Source organism: Syngnathus leptorhynchus, chromosome 18 (genome assembly GCF_054491065.1).
Source record: "Syngnathus leptorhynchus isolate UIUO chromosome 18, UIUO_Slep, whole genome shotgun sequence".
Classification (NCBI taxonomy): Eukaryota; Metazoa; Chordata; class Actinopteri; order Syngnathiformes; family Syngnathidae; genus Syngnathus; species Syngnathus leptorhynchus.
This window is the reverse complement of record NC_141212.1, coordinates 5,519,553-5,534,476: the sequence shown is the minus strand read 5'-3', so window position 1 is coordinate 5,534,476 and position 14,924 is coordinate 5,519,553. Positions and strand designations below refer to the sequence as shown.

Genomic DNA, 14,924 nt, shown 5'->3' with positions numbered 1-14,924 from the left:
CCAGTAATTAAATGTTACAAAGAGCCATTTGTCTTGCCAGGATTGTATGGATTATTTGGGGGGGGGGGTTGTGGACTTTTTCTTTTATGTATTCTTTGGAAACATATGGAAATATATATATAGAAATAAAAATTGATTTTAGGGAGTAATTGTCATCTTGAAGAAAATTGTGAGGTCACAAAGTGAATTCAAGTTATGTAGATGGTGCATAATCTCATCGTTACAATTGTGTTAATAGATAACAATCCAAGCTTGCCATGTAGGAAATAAGATCAAGAGAAGAAGAACTGTAATTGCCAGTTGTAGTGAGTTTGAGTGATTATTCAAAACAGAATCATTGGTGAAGTACCTGCAGAAAATTCAATCAAATTTCTATAATCATGATCAGTGATGTGATCATCTTGAGCTCTTAATCAGCTTTTTTTTTTTTCTAAACGAACACCCCACCCTTTAAATACCAACACCGTTTAAGAGTAGTTCAACATCCGAGCAATCACAAACAAGAGTTTCGAGCATCATTTAAAGCATCGCTGTCCATCAGTTAATGTCAACTGGCACGGCAGGGCAGAATTTGTCTATGTCGTAAATTTAATGCTGAGAAGCTAAGTTGCTAACCTTTACAAGTAGCATCAATATGGCATCTAAAATTGACGGTTACGATGTGCTTTACACAATTGGAATGGGATCCGGTGGAAGATGCCAGAGGATAAGAAGGAAATCTGACGGAAAAGTGAGTAACTTGCATTTGATTTGCAAGATTTAAAATGTGATCTTTTAATCAAACTGTTCTTCCATTTATTGTGTTGATTACAAATGACTGACTTTCTCGTAAAGGTTCTGGTATGGAAAGAGATGTGTTATGAAACTTTGAGCAAGAGTGAGACACAGACACTGATCTCCAAAGTGAACCACCAAAAGATGGTGAGGCACCCAAATATTGTGAGATGTTACGACTTCATCGTTGACAGTAGCAACACCAAGATATACGTTGTGATGGAGGAGTGCACCGGTGACAACCTGGCCGGCCTCATTGCATCTGCCTCGAGGGAAAGGTTTTTTGCAATTTAGTATTTACCTCTAACTTTTCATTTGATTACTTAATATAGTGTTTCCACTGGCTAATCGAAGAATCTGTTCCTGACCCCTTCAGCAGTCCAAAAAAAAAACGACTTTCTATACAACGTGCTTTTGGGGTTAACGGCAATTCCCAAATTCTGGACCCCAAAGTTCACGTAAAATCTAGATTTTGTTGTATTAAAAGTTTATAGTAAATGCTATTCTATATATTTATGTGCAAAATAGTAGGATATGATTGTCATGTGTTTATGCATGCTAGGCGTCACTTGGATGAGAAATTCATCCTGCAGGTCATCGCTCAGCTCACATCAGCTCTGAAGACGTTTCACAGGAAGCGTAACGGCAAGCCCATCTTTCATCACAACTTGAAAGCAAGCAATGTCTTCCTGGACAGCGAGCGGAATGTAAAACTTGGAAAGCCTTCTTACACAGTGAGTGGAATTTTTGTAAGTGACTGTGTGGGCAGTCCTACTTCTAAGATGTTTCGATATTTTTCCGCGGCACATTTGTTTTTTTCAGGAACAGATGAACCAGATCTCCTTCGATAACAAATGTGATATCTGGTCATTGGGATGTTTGTTGTACGAGCTTTGTACTCTATGGTAAATTTTTCAAACTTTTCTGAAACAGGAGATAGTTTCCTTACTAAAAAGTGTCTAATGTCTTGAGTTCTATTTTCTAGCCGTTACGTTCCTTCCTCAGAACAAAAAGTACTTGCAGAGAAGATACCAGCAAGGACTTTGATAAAACTCCCTGGACAGTACTCTAAAAAACTGAGCATGCTTCTCAACAACATGCTCAACTTGACGGTTTGTCATTATTATTAATTTTTTTGGTACACAATCACATAAAAAGCAGTATGACTTTTTGACTAGGACGACCCGAGGCCATCTATGGAATCCATCCTCCAGAGTAACCTTCTGGCTGAAGTAGTTAACGAGGAAGCAGAGAAGGCCCAGGGACGTTCAGAGTTAGCTAAGAGGAATAAAATGATACGCTCTGCTCGCAAGAATAAGGAAAACCTCACGCCTGGTGATCCTCAGCTTGTGATGCTCGACAACATTGCTAGGAGCCTTCAAACAGACAGTCAGCACACGAGCCAAGTGGACAAAGACAGACATATCCGGCGCCTCCGTTTTTGACCGCTGGGGAGACATGTAAATATTTTGATATCTTTTATAATAACTGCTGATATATTTCCATATGTATTTTTTTTATGTATTTTTTCCCCCATGCAGGATAAAAGAATACAAAGCAGGGAAAGAGAAATGAAATTCATTTGTCTTTTTGCAACTGTCCACTTTTGGAGGCATGACAAGGGAGGAAATGAAAAGATCAGGCAACGAGAGATGATGTTATTGAGAAAAATATTAAAAGGAAAGGAAGAGCAGATGGTAGCAAAAGTTTTTTTTCTGGCTTTTTAATTCATGTGGATGTAATTTATTGGCATTTGTGGCAGGGTCACCACAAACTATGAGCTTTTGTAAAGATGTTTGCAACATTACCTTGATTTGCCTTTAGATGGAAAATACCTGAAATTCCATTCAGAATTATAAACAGTTAGTTTTATGCGGCGTGACATTGGAGTTTCGACCTTAATTGACTCAAGCTGACAGAAATGATTTGTGTTGAAATTGAGCAGAAAGTAGCGAGTGCATAAATTGGATTAAAATATAAAAAGCTGCAGAAATGACTCTCTTTAAATGGAGACATCACACTGTGATCAACACCAAAAAAAAAAAAGGAAACTCTTTCTTCCTGCTTGCAATAAAATACTTCTGAATCACACAGGGAGCAGTTACAGCATTATACAAGTAGTACATGACACACTTTCAAACTATATTGTGACTATTCCCTTTTCTGTATATGACATCCATGTTGTAAACTAGCATCCAAAGCAAAAAATCCAACTAACCTGTCACCATGGCAGCAGTGTGATTGCAATCACACAATTAGCGCAGGCTCCCGGGAAATAAAGTGGGAAGAATGATTTCTCGGGGAAGAAAGGATGATACTGAAAAGAGAGAGGAGCAAAATGCTGAACAGACAATAATACAAAGAGAATGAAAGCAACCTGCTAGTCTATAATGGCATAAATAAAGAATTCCACATTGCTTATTTGCTAAATTTTAATGTCACACCTCAGGCGGCGTCCACCATCAATATGCATGCCATAATGTTGGTTCATTCATAATGCATGTGCATGATATAAAACCCTATAGACCCCCGGGTACTAAACATCACTGATAGGCGGCAAAATCACAAGAGGTACTTAGTTCAACTGACTCGGGACTTGGTGACAATTTCCAATACTCTTAATAGGAGGCTTAGATGCAAGCCTCCACTTTGGATTTGACGTGAGGACAACATGAGAGGATTGCAATGGAAAAAAAAATAAAAAAATCTCTGAGTTATGTTGTGGGATGTTTTTATGAACTATAAGACAGCTTTTAAATTCAATCCTGTGGGGAGATATAAACTCCCTCCTGACCCAATCTTTTTTACAATTCTGTGATGTAACGCACCTACTGATGCCCGAAGCTCAATGCTTCGTTTTTTTTTTTTTTCTTCTTCCCCTTTTTTGTATAGATCTCCCTCCAGCCCACCTACGTTGTCTGCATTTTTACACTACCTCTCTGTGGGGCTCAATTGAATGTGTGAACCTGAGCGTTTGACTACAGTGTATTCTTAGGAGAATTTAAGAAGGAAATCATATGGAAACGTTTCATGTCAGTATTACATTTTAACACGACTTTAGTTCCTAGCAACAAAGTACAGTATATTCCAAAACTGCAGTTTGTACAAAGATTTTGTAGACATATGATGTACACTCGAAAATTTGTAAGATAAATTTGATCCAGTTGCTGATGAGGATAAGGATGAGGATGAAAATGAGGATGACCATGATGATTATGATGATGATGATGAACCAACACAAAATAGGTGGTGTGATTTTCTGTGAGGGAACATTAAGAAGCAATTTTGAGGAGTTAATTACAGTTTAGATGACTGGCAGCAGTGGATGTGGATGAGAAATGTGCTGCCCAGCGATAAAAATGGTCGGCTCAATTTTGGACCCTTCATTGTCTGCTTAATGACTGCTGGTTGCTGATTGTTGCATTATTGTCTGTTATCTCTTATTAGACAGAGTACATTACATGGAAAATATGTGAGTTATCTTGCAATGAGATAATAATGATAGATTGTTTATGCACATTTACTGTAATTGCGATTGCAGATTTGCTATAGTTTGTTAAAACTTTGATGTATAAAACACTGACAGTGGTTTCATTTATAACACTGCCTGAATGTTGCACAACACAACAGAAATTTCCATTTGTTTATGACTGGAAATATTTTGAGAGTTGAAAAATTCCCAAGTCAAAATGTATTTATTTATTTATTTATTGATTTATTTATTCATTTATTTATTTATGTATTTATGTATTTATGTATTTATGTATTTATGTATTTATTTATTAATTTATGTATGTATGTATGTATGTATGTATGTATGTATGTATGTATGTATGTATGTATGTGTGTGTGTTTGTTTGTTTGTTTGTTTGTTTGTTTGTTTGTTTGTTTGTTTGTTTGTTTGTTTGTTTGTTTGTTTGTTTGTTTGTTTGTTTGTTTGTTTGTTTGTAAATGTATTTATTTATTCATCTATCTGTTGTATTATTTATTTATTTATTTAAATTTATTATAGTGAAGTGTGTTCTTGACATTTACAATACTGTATATTCCCTCGGTGTCGCACGGAGGGGGGGTGCAGACTTTGTCAGCTTTCTATTGACTTTCCATTCACTGCATCAGGCACTTGCAGCTTTAATCGATAGATCCTAATGCCTCTATTATAATCCCTCACGAGAATTTAGATTCCATTGATCAGCAGGCCTTTAGTTCCTACAGTGTTGAACTACGTGAGAGACAACAAGGAAATTTCCATGTAGGACAGGCGGTAATAGAACCGTGTGGGAAAGCTTCACCTGTGGGAAAGTTTATTCATTTTTCAGATTTAAACTTCCATATGTGCTCTAGTCATAGAAATTAGACGCGGTAAGAAAAGAAGCATTGTGTCAATCAAAACTGCTTTGTACTTGAAATGCAACTGAGCTTTAGGGGGACTGGTGTATTGTTAAACATACAAGATTACCTCAGTGATCTTTGACAAGTATATCGCATGCTTGTAAATTCAGTGATAGAAAAAAAAAAACATGAGTCAGCAATATTGTTAATGCACAAATTCGCAGAGTAACTTCTACAGGTTTTAGAATCAGCAGTTTATTTGCGGCTCAAAATGAAGAAGCATTTCTTTAAGGACAATATTGTCCATATTCTGGCTAGGTCCATCTATCATCTACTCATAACAATTTTAATAATAACTCCATTGTGACCACCCACGAGTTTGAAAATCCATTTGATATGATTCAACCTTCAAACAAGTCGAAATCAATTTCTACTTAATAATAGTCCATTTATCGACCACTGCTACATAACACAAACTAATGACGAAAACAAGCCAACAATTTCCTCCAACCTACCAAAAATACCTACTCTTGTATTACTTTCATTATCTCCCAAACAACTTGGTCCAACCTTGTTATCAGGCTTTGTAGCTGCTCATTTCCTCTTCTTTTGTCTTCTCCCGCCTCCTCTATTTTTCTCCAACACCTTTCTGGTGTGACAGTAATTACAAGGATGAGCATGCAATGCCACTTATTGCTTGAGCATCAAATGTGGAGCTTGATGAAGTGTTTTATTAGTTAGTGAGATCAAAATGCCGAGGTTGATTAACTCTAGTACACAGTGTTTACTGTCACTATCTGTGGCACATTTATAGAGAAGCGTGTGTGTGTGTGTGTGTGTGTGTGTGTGTGTGTGTGTGTGTGTGTGTGTGTGTGTGTGTGTGTGTGTGTGTGTGTGTGTGTGTGTGTGTGTGTGTGTGTGTGTGTGTGTGTGTGTGTGTGTGTGTGTGTGTGTGTGTGTGTGTGTGTGTGTGCGTGTTGTACCGCAAATAATCTAAGTGTGTTGCTAAAGGTAATAAAATTGAGATTGTCTTTGTTGCTTCAACTCACTTGTGACTTTGGGGTTGTTTTCTTGGGATATATATATATATATATATATATATATATATATATATATATATATATATATAGATAGATAGATAGATAGATAGATAGATAGATAGATAGATAGATAGATAGATAGATAGATAGATAGATAGATAGATAGATAGATAGATAGACAGACAGACAGACAGACAGACAGACAGACAGACAGACAGACAGACAGACAGACAGACAGACAGACAGACAGACAGACAGACAGCTATAGATATATAGAGATGTATAGATATATAGATATATAGATATATAGATATATAGATATATAGATATCTATCTATATCTATCTATATCTATATATATATATATATATAAGAAGTCACAGATACAATAACTTTATTCATTAATTCACTGCAGACATGTATTATGCTAGGAAAAAAAAGCGGAAAGCTCAGATGTAGGTCGGAGTAGAACAACCCATAGGAGATTAAGACTTGCCACATGAATGAAAGATGGATACAGACGTCCATGAGAGAAACTTGTGCTGTGTGGTGCATCAATCTCAATTCGTTACTCCAATATGACAGAAGGGTCTATAATCCTTCCTCTCTTGCCGGAGGCCTAAAAATCACCCGTCGTCTACAAAGTCAGCATCCATCCCAAAGGAAAACACTCATTACAAGCTTGCTTTACGTTCCACTGCATCTTTGGTCATAACCTTGAAACATTGCTCACTCCTGCCTAAAACACTTCAATTCAGCAAGGGAAGGGAGGTCAATTGAGTCAATGTCAAGTTTTTTTTTGTTTGTTTTTTTAAGATGAAGTTTTGAGAATTCAATGAGGATGAGGATGGGTCACATGGGAACTTAAAGTGGTTGCATTAGGATCTGATGAAAAGCAGAGCGAGTCAAACAACATAAGAGATGAGAAAAATGATGAAAATGTATTTTTGGTATGTTGTGATTGTCATGGATTTCTCAAAACATCTTCATTTTTCTACATAGGGTGGCAGAACGCTGATTAACTTTGGATATGTCCTATTTCTTGTCAAATTACATTTTGGTTTTGCTTGTTTCGTCAGACACTCGTGACTTGTTCAGGTGTACCTCGTCTCCCAAAAAAAAAAATCAGTTTTTTTCTATAATTACAATATAGTCTCAGATACTGTTACCACACTTGATATGACTTTCCACAGCTCAACAGTGCTGACCCCTAATATCAAATCTAATCTGCTACCTCATTTGTAATGGAAATGCCGCATAATTTACAAAAAGGGAGCCAGTGACGTCCATGGAGACAAATCACAAAGGACTAGCTAATTTCATGCCTTGTATTTTTCTGTCACGCATGACTACTCCACAGTGGGGAACCATGTGATATAATGTATGGGCTGTGATCTTGCAGAGTCTCTTGTTACCTGGAACTAGATTGAAAATACTTGGGTTACTGTATGAAGAAATATTCTTATTAGCATAAACTTTCATATACTGCAGCTAATCTACAGAGTGAGATAAAAGCAAGGGTGGCGCAAGCGTGGCAGTTCCCTTTCAGTTTCGACTGGGAAGGAAATGTAAACGATTTGGCAACAAACAAAAGAAAAATTCAGTCCAGCGCATTTTGTATGTTAAAATGTTGACCTACATTAAAATGGCTGTACACGATTTGGCAAAACAATATACAACATATTATTTCGATTAGCTTTGTAATGTCATCTGAATGCTATCCGTAGATTCTTTTTTTCAGACAAATGAAATTATTTTTTGTTGTTACCTGCTGCTGACTGTTTCATTTGATAATGATAATATACAACATAGTTTATCTCATGTTCCACTTTTATTGCTGCAGTATTTCACGCTTTGCCTCAATCAAACAAAAAAATGTGGAGAAGAAGAAACTTTTGGGTTTTGTACTCAAGCTATCCCTAGTTTGTGACTTTACTGCTGTAGTTTTCAAACAGTTAAGGTTGAATTGTCTTTTGTACCAATAAATTCATTTGGATTACCAAAACAAAGACGAAAACCAAAATGGTGGCAGGTAAAGAACAAATTTTAAGTACCATATTTTCCAGACTATAAGGCGCACCGGACTATAAGGTGCACCTTCAACGAATGGCCCATTTTAAAACTTTGTCCTTATATAAGGCGCACCGAACTATAAGGCGCACTATCGGCTTTTGAGAAAACTTTAGGTTTTTAGCTGCGCCTTATAGTCCGGAAAATACGGTAACTAGACTTTATGGTTTCTTTTGTGAAAACACTAAATTAGGTTTGTAACCTGGAAGGACATGGATATTGTCATCCTCTAAACATTTCCAAAACTAAATATATCCATCCATTTTTTTTAAATTCTAGATCATGTGCTAAATACAGATGTGTGAATTTCGAAGGCGGGCTGCCTCATGTAGACATAAAGATGAAAACACAGTGGTTGTTAAAAAAATAAAAAAAATAAACTCCATCAGTGAGGTTCTATTTTAAGATGTCCTCTTCTCGCAGATCAAATGTGAGATGAGCAACACTTCCAATCAGATCTAGTAACAGATACAACAAAAATGGAGACAAGTTCAACCGTGTCAGGCCCGTACGTGTGTTATATCGACTTCTCAAACTCAGTTGTGTTAAATTTACTGAACGTGAAACGGAGCAGAAAATAATGTTGCGCTCCAAATGCTCAAAGTCGTGTTCAAATCCTTCGCTTGACTTCGAGGACTCAAATTCGGAGCGATTCCTATCTTGCACTGCTGGAGACGACACCGACGCTCCGCTATCAGCACCCCTCATCGAGCAACAGCCCTCTGGAGATTAGGAGGTGTGCGACATTGCTTTCGCTGCCAGCAATGCCTTCATGTCCTTTTCTCCACTTTCAAGGTCGCCGCAGTATTCCGAACTCCAATTTGTCGTGTTGAAAGGGACAAACACAGCATGAAACGGCCTTTATCTACTGTAAGCACATGCTTGAGTAATTACATCAAAGTCAAGTTCATGTATGAGCATTAGCTTGGCTGAAACTTTACCCTCAAAGCCATTTTAAGTTAATCACTTCTGGGGCCAGTGATATCGACTTATTTTGATGCTGTTGAACCACCTTGAATGCACTATTCGGTTTGGATAAAGTCCAAAACACAGAGGTGAAAATAATATGTCAGGGGGGGGGCTCGCTTGATGATGCAAAGCGGTCCTGACCGGCCAGGGCTGGCTCTATTTATACTTCCTCTTGCCTCTCACATAGACTTGCCACTCAAGCACAGACACACTGAAGAAGTAAATACATCCATATGAAAATACAGCATCATCTGCATGATGCTGTGTCTTTTTCATGCAAATTGGATTCTGTGTTGTGCAAATACAAGTAGGTAGATATCTTGTGAAAGCCTTCGAGAAGATTACTTGCTCTAAAGAGAAGCCACTTTTGTCTTTTTCTGCCATCTAGTGGTCATGAATAGCTGGGCGAAGATCCAGAGTAACTTTTAAGGACAGCGGGAGTCTGGACATCCAAGCAAGAAACTTTACTAGAGTAAATCCACTATGCGTGGGAGGCCCCTGAGTAGAACTGAGTTTTTGTTTTTTTTAATGCACAGATTAGAGTACAAACATGGTTTTGATTAGACTTTTGGGCATGTTTAGAGGAGAAAACACATTTTGTTGGTGTTGGGTTTCTCTGCTTTCTATTCTCAATACAGCACCGATATACACCCCAAATTCATACTCCAACGCTCCTTTTTTCTTTCCATTCCACTTGTGGTTCTGATGTTCGCCGCATAATTATGTTTGACAGGAAAGAAAAATGTAGCACAGTTAAGGAATCATCATCACATCAGGTGAAAGACTGCAGTGCGACATATCATAAGGAACGTGTCATTGCATCACTTGCTTTAACATGCTGTGCCTCTTGTAATAATAAATGTTCGCTCCAATAGATCCGTTTGCATGTATGAGGTTTAAATGGATATGATGCATGCATGTAAACGTGTATGTGATTTCCTGGAAACTGCCTTCTGCCCCCACTTGGAGTTGTTTTAATTTCCCATTTGATCCCCATGAGTGGTTACAAGGCTCTTTCTTCTTTCTTATCTTTTCCTTGCGCTTACCTGTTAATAATCATAACATGATATTCAATCTTCATCAAACTGTTCCCGTAATATTCCAAGTTAAGCCCAGAAGGAGTTACCAACCTCTAATTGATTAATTAATCGACTGGGTGGTTGTTTAAAAGGGAAGATAATCATTTCAAAAATGTCCTTTCATCCCAAAGAAAACATATCAGTCTGAAAATTGTGCTACATTACCGAAGGTGTTTAAAACCATTAGTCATGCAAATTAAATAGTATTAGACGGCTTAATGCCTCTTAAGTGGGTCTACTGTGGGTGCAGACAAGGGGAAGGAAATGTCATTTAGACCGAGATGTATTAATAAAGACAGTGATGGAAATGATGCTGGTGATGATGATGCCCAAGACTAAATCGAATTCATTCATAGTCTGGCACGCCGACAATACATGCCCGCAGACAGCAGCGGTCATAATGAGAAGCACAGTTTGGGTTATTAAATGGATAAGGGTGAAAAGTAATTCCCCCCCACATGATTAGATTCATTGTCCTGTGAAGACACTACGACAGTGCAATGAATAATACACCTTGACGTGTCCTTTTCTTTTGCACCAGGCTAATAATTGGATTTTTTTGTTAAATATTCACTCAAAAGAAAAGGCCACGTTAATTCCAAAGGTTTATGAATTCTGCAGGTGGCACAGTAATGTGTGTCATGAAGGAACATGAAACAGGGAGTAGTTGCTATCTTCAACCAGTAGGTGTCAGTACTGCAATTGAATGTGTGCTCGTTGCCAACGAAGAAGGAAGCGGAAGTAGGTGGCTCAAGAAGACAAGAGCAAGATGTCTCTAACGAGGTAAGCGTCGCGTTAAAGCCTTTTGTATACTTATTTGATAATATTTTGAAGAGAAGTACTTTACATGTGCGGTATGAAATCAATGTAGCGCGTGCAATATTTTCTAGCAATCTGATTCGTCGTTGGTGACCACCATGCGCTGCTGTGCTGTTGCAATCGCGAAGCTAATGATAGCTTAGCAGGCCACCGTCTTACCGACGTGTTATGTTTGTGACTAGCTCATAGATAAACGTACGTTTTTCAGCTCGTGATCCAACTAACTCGGGTAATTTTGTGTGTAGCTTTTTACCGGCGCCGACCCAGCTGTCACAAGATCAGCTGGAAGCAGAGGATCGAGTTCGCGCCCAGAAGTCGTTCTCTACTGCCTTGGTCGCATCCCGAAGGGAACTGCCACCTTATGGACACAGAAGTGGATGGATACCTCGCGCTCCCGAGGTAAGAATCAATATTTTAACTTTAAAGTACGCATGTATGGGTTGATTAAAGTGAACAAAGATTATCCACTCACGTCTGTGAATTTACTTTTTTTTTTTTGTGGGAGTTCAGATTGCTTTCGCACACCTTAATAATTGATGTCAAAATGCTTGCATGGTGCTTATACATGAATAAATTAATGTATATGGTTTTAATCATATTTGCTAATTATTGCACTTCCGTAGGACTTTGGAGATGGGGGAGCTTTTCCAGAGATCCATGTGGCACAGTTTCCTCTGGAGATGGGTCGGCAAAAGAAAACCTCCAATGCTCTGACGATGCAGGTGGATGCTGAGGGCAAAGTCAAATATGATGCTATTGCAAGACAAGGACAAAAAGACAAGGTTTGCAGTTATAACAACTCGATTTTCACGAACATGCATTGAAAAATAAAAACACAAAGATTGGCTTTCAGTAAGACAATGCATGGCAACATTTTTAAGTTTGTGCCTTTTTATTATTGTAGGTGATCTTCAGTAGGTACACAGATCTACTTCCAAAAGAGGTTATGAATGAAGACACCCCAGAACTGCAGAAACCTGATGAGGAAGCTGTTGAAGAGGTAAAATGTGATGTTTTGCTTTTCAAGGAAATGTTTATCAGGCATAATGAGACTAACTAAAGTGTGCTTTGTGTGTTTTGCTTTTAGCTGACGGAGAAGACTCGTGCTGCCCTCAGCAAGCAGGTATCACAAAAGATTGCTGCTGCCATGCCTGTGCGAGCAGCAGACAAGCAGGCCCCAGCACAGTACATCAGGTATCAAAACATTTCTCACCGCCCCAGTCATTGGAGTCTAAATTTTTAACATTGCTGTAAATAATAAATGTTCTACTATCTACATTAAAGTCTTCTGTCTGTCTATCAGGTACACCCCATCCCAGCAGGGAGTGGCTTTCAACTCTGGAGCCAAACAAAGAGTCATCCGCATGGTGGAAATGCAGAGAGACCCCATGGAACCACCACGTTTTAAGTAAGCATGTCCGTCGTCTTATATTATACATGATATGTCATAACTGCTTTTGAACAATTTGCTTCAGCTTAAGAGAATTTAATTAAGATTAAATGTGTCACAGGATCAATAAGAAGATCCCTCGTGGACCGCCGTCACCACCAGCTCCAGTCATGCATTCTCCGAGTAGAAAGGTATAATAATAATAATAATTGGAATTGCATATTTGAGATTGCATACAGTTTATGACAATATAATTTTCAAACACTTCTAGATTCATTGTAATGAAGTTGTTTCTTTCTTCTTCTTGGTTATAGATGACGGTGAAAGAACAGCAGGAGTGGAAGATTCCTCCATGCATCTCCAACTGGAAGAACGCTAAGGTAATCTAGCACCAGGTTTATGTTTATATGAATAAATATGACCCCTTGCCCCCTCCCCCCCCTTTTTTTTTCCTTCAGGGTTACACCATCCCTCTAGACAAGCGTCTGGCAGCTGATGGCAGGGGGCTGCAAACAGTTCACATCAATGAAAACTTCGCCAAGCTGGCTGAGGCCCTCTACATCGCTGATAGAAAGGTAATCTTACGCAAAGCTCTTTAAGTTAATGCTTGGAAAGCATTTACTCTGAATAAATAAATATGTTGTGTGTTGTCCTACTCAACTACCATGTTTTTCAATTTTCATTTTTATGATCTATGGAGTTTGAACTTTTGGTTGTGTTTTTATAGGCCAGAGAGGCAGTGGAGATGAGAGCCCAGGTGGAAAAGAAGATGGCCCAGAAGGAGAAAGAAAAGAAAGAAGAGAAACTCAGGGAGTTAGCCCAAATGGCCCGAGATCGCAGGGCGGGAATTAAAAGTCATGGGGACAAAGGTGAGATGCGACTTAACAAGTTGCATGACCGGATTCGGGTTCTGCATCTGTGAAAGCATGTCACAAATCCCCCTCCTTTTTTTTTTTTTTTTTTTTTCACCATTTTCTGTTTCTCTCCCATGTCGAATCAAGGCGGCGAGGACGGAGAGGCAAGGGAGCGTGACGAGATCCGCCACGACAGAAGGAAAGAGAGACAGCACGACAGAAACATTTCCAGGGCAGCTCCTGATAAGAGGTGCTGGACACACTCAACCCTCCTCTTCTCATATTGGAAGTCTGGATTTCACACGTCAGCACAAATTCATGTCCGAGTCATCCAATGTTTTTTTTCCCCCCCTCCCCTTTCAGATCCAAACTGCAGAGGGACCAAGACAGAGACATTAGTGAGCTCATCGCTCTGGGTGTGCCCAACCCTCGCACCAGCAGCAGCGATGCCCAGTATGACCAGCGACTTTTCAACCAGAGTAAAGTGAGTGTAGTAATAAAAAATAAAAAAAAGCTAACTGCTAACCGTCTAATCACGGTTGCAGGGTGGCTTCTGTGTTGACCACCTGCACATTAAAAGCATACTGAAAGTGGAATAAAAAGTGATAACAAGTTTTCCCATCCCTTTTTCTCTTCCCAGGGAATGGATAGCGGCTTTGCCGGTGGTGAGGACGAGACGTACAACGTGTACGACCAGCCTTTCCGCGGCGGCAGAGACATGGCCTCCAATATCTACCGACCCAGCAAAGCCATCGACAAGGACGCCTACGCCGATGACTTTGACACACTCATGCAAAACAACAGGTATTGGGAAACTGGCGTGTTCAAAGAAGATTCATCTTGTTGTCATGTAGAGTCGGATAAGAGAATTTCAGTCGAAGCAAGAACGAATCGAATTGCACTTCCTTCTTTCAGGTTCGTTCCCGACAAGGAGTTCTCGGGTGCCGATCACGGGCAGAGGCGCGAGGGTCCTGTCCAGTTTGAAGAAGACCCTTTCGGTCTGGACAAATTCTTGGAAGAAGCCAAGCAGCACGGAGGCTCCAAGAGGGCGTCCACCAGCAGCCGCTCCAAAGACGATTACCACGACAAGAAGCGCAGAAAGGAGTGAAGGCCCATGGTCATGCTCTTTTGTCCACACACTTTTGTTCATCACAGGTGTTTTATTCCACTCAAATGTCTAGAGGGAGTTGTCTATTTTTTTCCCCGACTAGTGTAAAAATCCCATTTATAATCCTTTTTTTTTTTTTTTTACCCATATATGTACAGTGCGACCAATTAGGTAACGTGGGAACTTCTCTCCTGGAAGTGTATAGATTTCGATTAGTTTTGATTTCACACACATACCAAAAATACTTTTTGGGGTCAGTTCTATAATATTTAAGATGACCATTTAGGTGTTGTTACCGTTTGCCTGTATGTGACGGCAGGTATGGACACTGATCTTGAAAGCAAAATATCCTTGTCATCCTTGTACAAGTATTGAATAAATTTCCTTTAGTGTGTGAAGGGTGTGGATGTTTTGCCAGTCCAAATTTCCTTATTTTTTTTTTCTGTTGGTGTAGTAAAACTCTTAGCATAATTCTCTTTTAAATTAATTT

At 39.0% G+C, this 14,924-nt stretch overlaps 2 protein-coding genes across 2 annotated transcripts; both read left to right on the top strand.

The window, feature by feature from the left end:
- Positions 1 to 634: 634 nt before the first annotated feature.
- LOC147042602 (serine/threonine-protein kinase Nek2-like) lies at positions 635 to 2,336 on the top strand. The gene is made up of 7 exons (XM_085938295.1): positions 635 to 730; positions 835 to 1,052; positions 1,337 to 1,508; positions 1,597 to 1,679; positions 1,760 to 1,886; positions 1,953 to 2,234; positions 2,316 to 2,336. Exons 1-6 carry the CDS (start codon positions 635 to 637, stop codon positions 2,217 to 2,219), a joined length of 963 nt encoding a protein of 320 aa, XP_085794421.1. The 3' UTR covers positions 2,220 to 2,234; positions 2,316 to 2,336.
- Positions 2,337 to 10,922: 8,586 nt separating this feature from the next.
- Positions 10,923 to 14,832, top strand: snw1 (SNW domain containing 1). The gene is made up of 14 exons (XM_085938226.1): positions 10,923 to 11,046; positions 11,328 to 11,481; positions 11,706 to 11,864; positions 11,987 to 12,082; positions 12,170 to 12,276; positions 12,386 to 12,490; positions 12,594 to 12,663; positions 12,787 to 12,852; positions 12,931 to 13,047; positions 13,200 to 13,341; positions 13,474 to 13,576; positions 13,690 to 13,810; positions 13,967 to 14,130; positions 14,242 to 14,832. The coding sequence occupies exons 1-14, from the start codon at positions 11,033 to 11,035 to the stop codon at positions 14,432 to 14,434; spliced, it is 1,611 nt and encodes a 536-aa protein (XP_085794352.1). The 5' UTR covers positions 10,923 to 11,032; the 3' UTR covers positions 14,435 to 14,832.
- Positions 14,833 to 14,924: the final 92 nt, after the last annotated feature.